Source organism: Calidris pugnax, unplaced genomic scaffold, assembly GCF_001431845.1.
Source record: "Calidris pugnax isolate Ruff unplaced genomic scaffold, ASM143184v1 scaffold30, whole genome shotgun sequence".
Classification (NCBI taxonomy): Eukaryota; Metazoa; Chordata; class Aves; order Charadriiformes; family Scolopacidae; genus Calidris; species Calidris pugnax.
Genome location: NW_015090776.1, coordinates 5,255,862 through 5,257,416, shown reverse-complemented (window position 1 = coordinate 5,257,416; position 1,555 = coordinate 5,255,862). Strand labels below are relative to the sequence as shown.

Here is a 1,555-nt window from a genome sequence, read left to right as displayed (position 1 = left end):
CGGGGACGGTCTCCCCCAGCCCCCCCGGAGAGGAAGCGGTTTCCAGGGTGGGGACGGAGCAGAGGAAACTTTCGGGGGCTCCTCCACCCAAACGCCGCCATCCCGGAGCAGGTTTCCTTCCGGCAGCGCTCCCCTCCCCCTCCAAATAAGCACCAGAGCTGGCTGGTGGCCCTCAAATTGCCCCCAGCGAGCCCCCCCGGGGGTGCCACACCAGGCTTGGCAGCCTCCTTGGCCTTTTGGCCCTCCTTGGGGTGGGGAACCCACCCGGGGATGGTCTCCACCAGGGAGGACCACCCTGTGCCAGGGTGACCCAAGGGATGGGGTTCCTCCCTGCCAGGGGGGACAGCAGTGCCACCAGAGCGTGGGTGCTCCCAGCCTAAGGGAGCCAAAAGCGAGGTGGGACCTGGCTGGTAGGGATGAGGGACATGCAGGAGACACGTCCCCAGCCCCACACCACCCTTACCGACAGCTGGGGCGTCATACTCATCCCCGAGCAGGATCTCGGGCGCCGAATACGCCAGCGAGCCACAGCTGGTGGTGAGCATCTTGCCGGGCTGGAAGCGGTTGCTGAAGCCGAAGTCGGTGAGCTTGACCACCCCTTGCTCCTGGAAGAAGACCACGTTCTCGGGCTTGAGGTCGCGGTGGACCACGTGGAGCTTGTGGCAGTAGGAGATGGCGTGGACGATCTGGGCGAAGTAGTGCTTGGCCCGCGCCTCGGCCAGGCCCCCCTCGTGCCTCATGATGTGGTCGAACATGTCCCCGCCGTCGCCCAGCTCCAGGATGAGGTAGAGCTTGGCGTGGGTGTCGATGACCTCGTAGAGGCGCACCACGTTGGGGTGCTGGACCAGCTTCATGCAGCGCACCTCCTGCAGGAGCTGCCCCGCCGCCTCCCCGGCCAGCTTGCTCTTGTCGATCACCTTGACGGCCACCCGCTGCCCGGTGAAGACGTGCCGGGCCAGTTTCACCACCGCGAAGTGGCCCTTGCCCAAGGTGCGCTCCAGGTCGTAGAGCCCCGCGATCTTCCCCTCGCCGCAGCCCTGCGCCCCGGCCATGGTGGCGGGGTCAGGCGGGGACGGGCATGGGGGGCTGGGTGGGAGAGGGCAGCTCATCAGCAACGTGGGGTGGGGGACGGGGCACCCCCAAATACCGGCCTCTCCTCCCCCAGCACCCTGGGTACCAGGATGCCCAGGACATCAGGGTCACCACACGCTGGGTACCACCACCCCACTGGGCACCCCAGCACCCAGCAACCCAGGGCATCCTGATACCCCACTTCCAGGTCCCCACCACCCTAGGCACCCCAACACCTCCACCACCTCCAGCTCTCCAACACCCTGGGCACCCCAACACCTCCACCACATATGGCCCACCTCCAGGTCCCCAGCACCCTGGGCACCCCAACACCTCCACCTCTCCAGCACCCCAGCAACCTGTGCACCCCAATTTCCCTACCTCCAGGTCTTCAGCACCCTGGGCACCCCCACACCTCCACCTCCAGTCTCCACCACCCTCTGCACCCCCATATCATCCAGCTCTCCAGCACCCTGGGCACCCC

At 66.9% G+C, this 1,555-nt stretch overlaps 1 protein-coding gene across 2 annotated transcripts in view; it reads right to left on the bottom strand.

Moving 5' to 3' along the window:
- LOC106890757 (SNF-related serine/threonine-protein kinase-like) overlaps positions 1-1,555 on the bottom strand; it is a 5,411-nt gene that overhangs the window by 2,758 nt on the left and 1,098 nt on the right. Inside the window, exon 2 of one of the 2 annotated variants that reach the window (XM_014946767.1) lies at positions 464-1,086. In XM_014946767.1, coding sequence (XP_014802253.1) covers positions 464-1,052 — 589 coding nt within the window. In that variant the 5' untranslated portion in view covers positions 1,053-1,086. Of the gene's footprint in view, positions 1-463; positions 1,485-1,555 lie in introns of those variants that run through there. The other variant, XM_014946761.1, reaches the window with a different exon arrangement.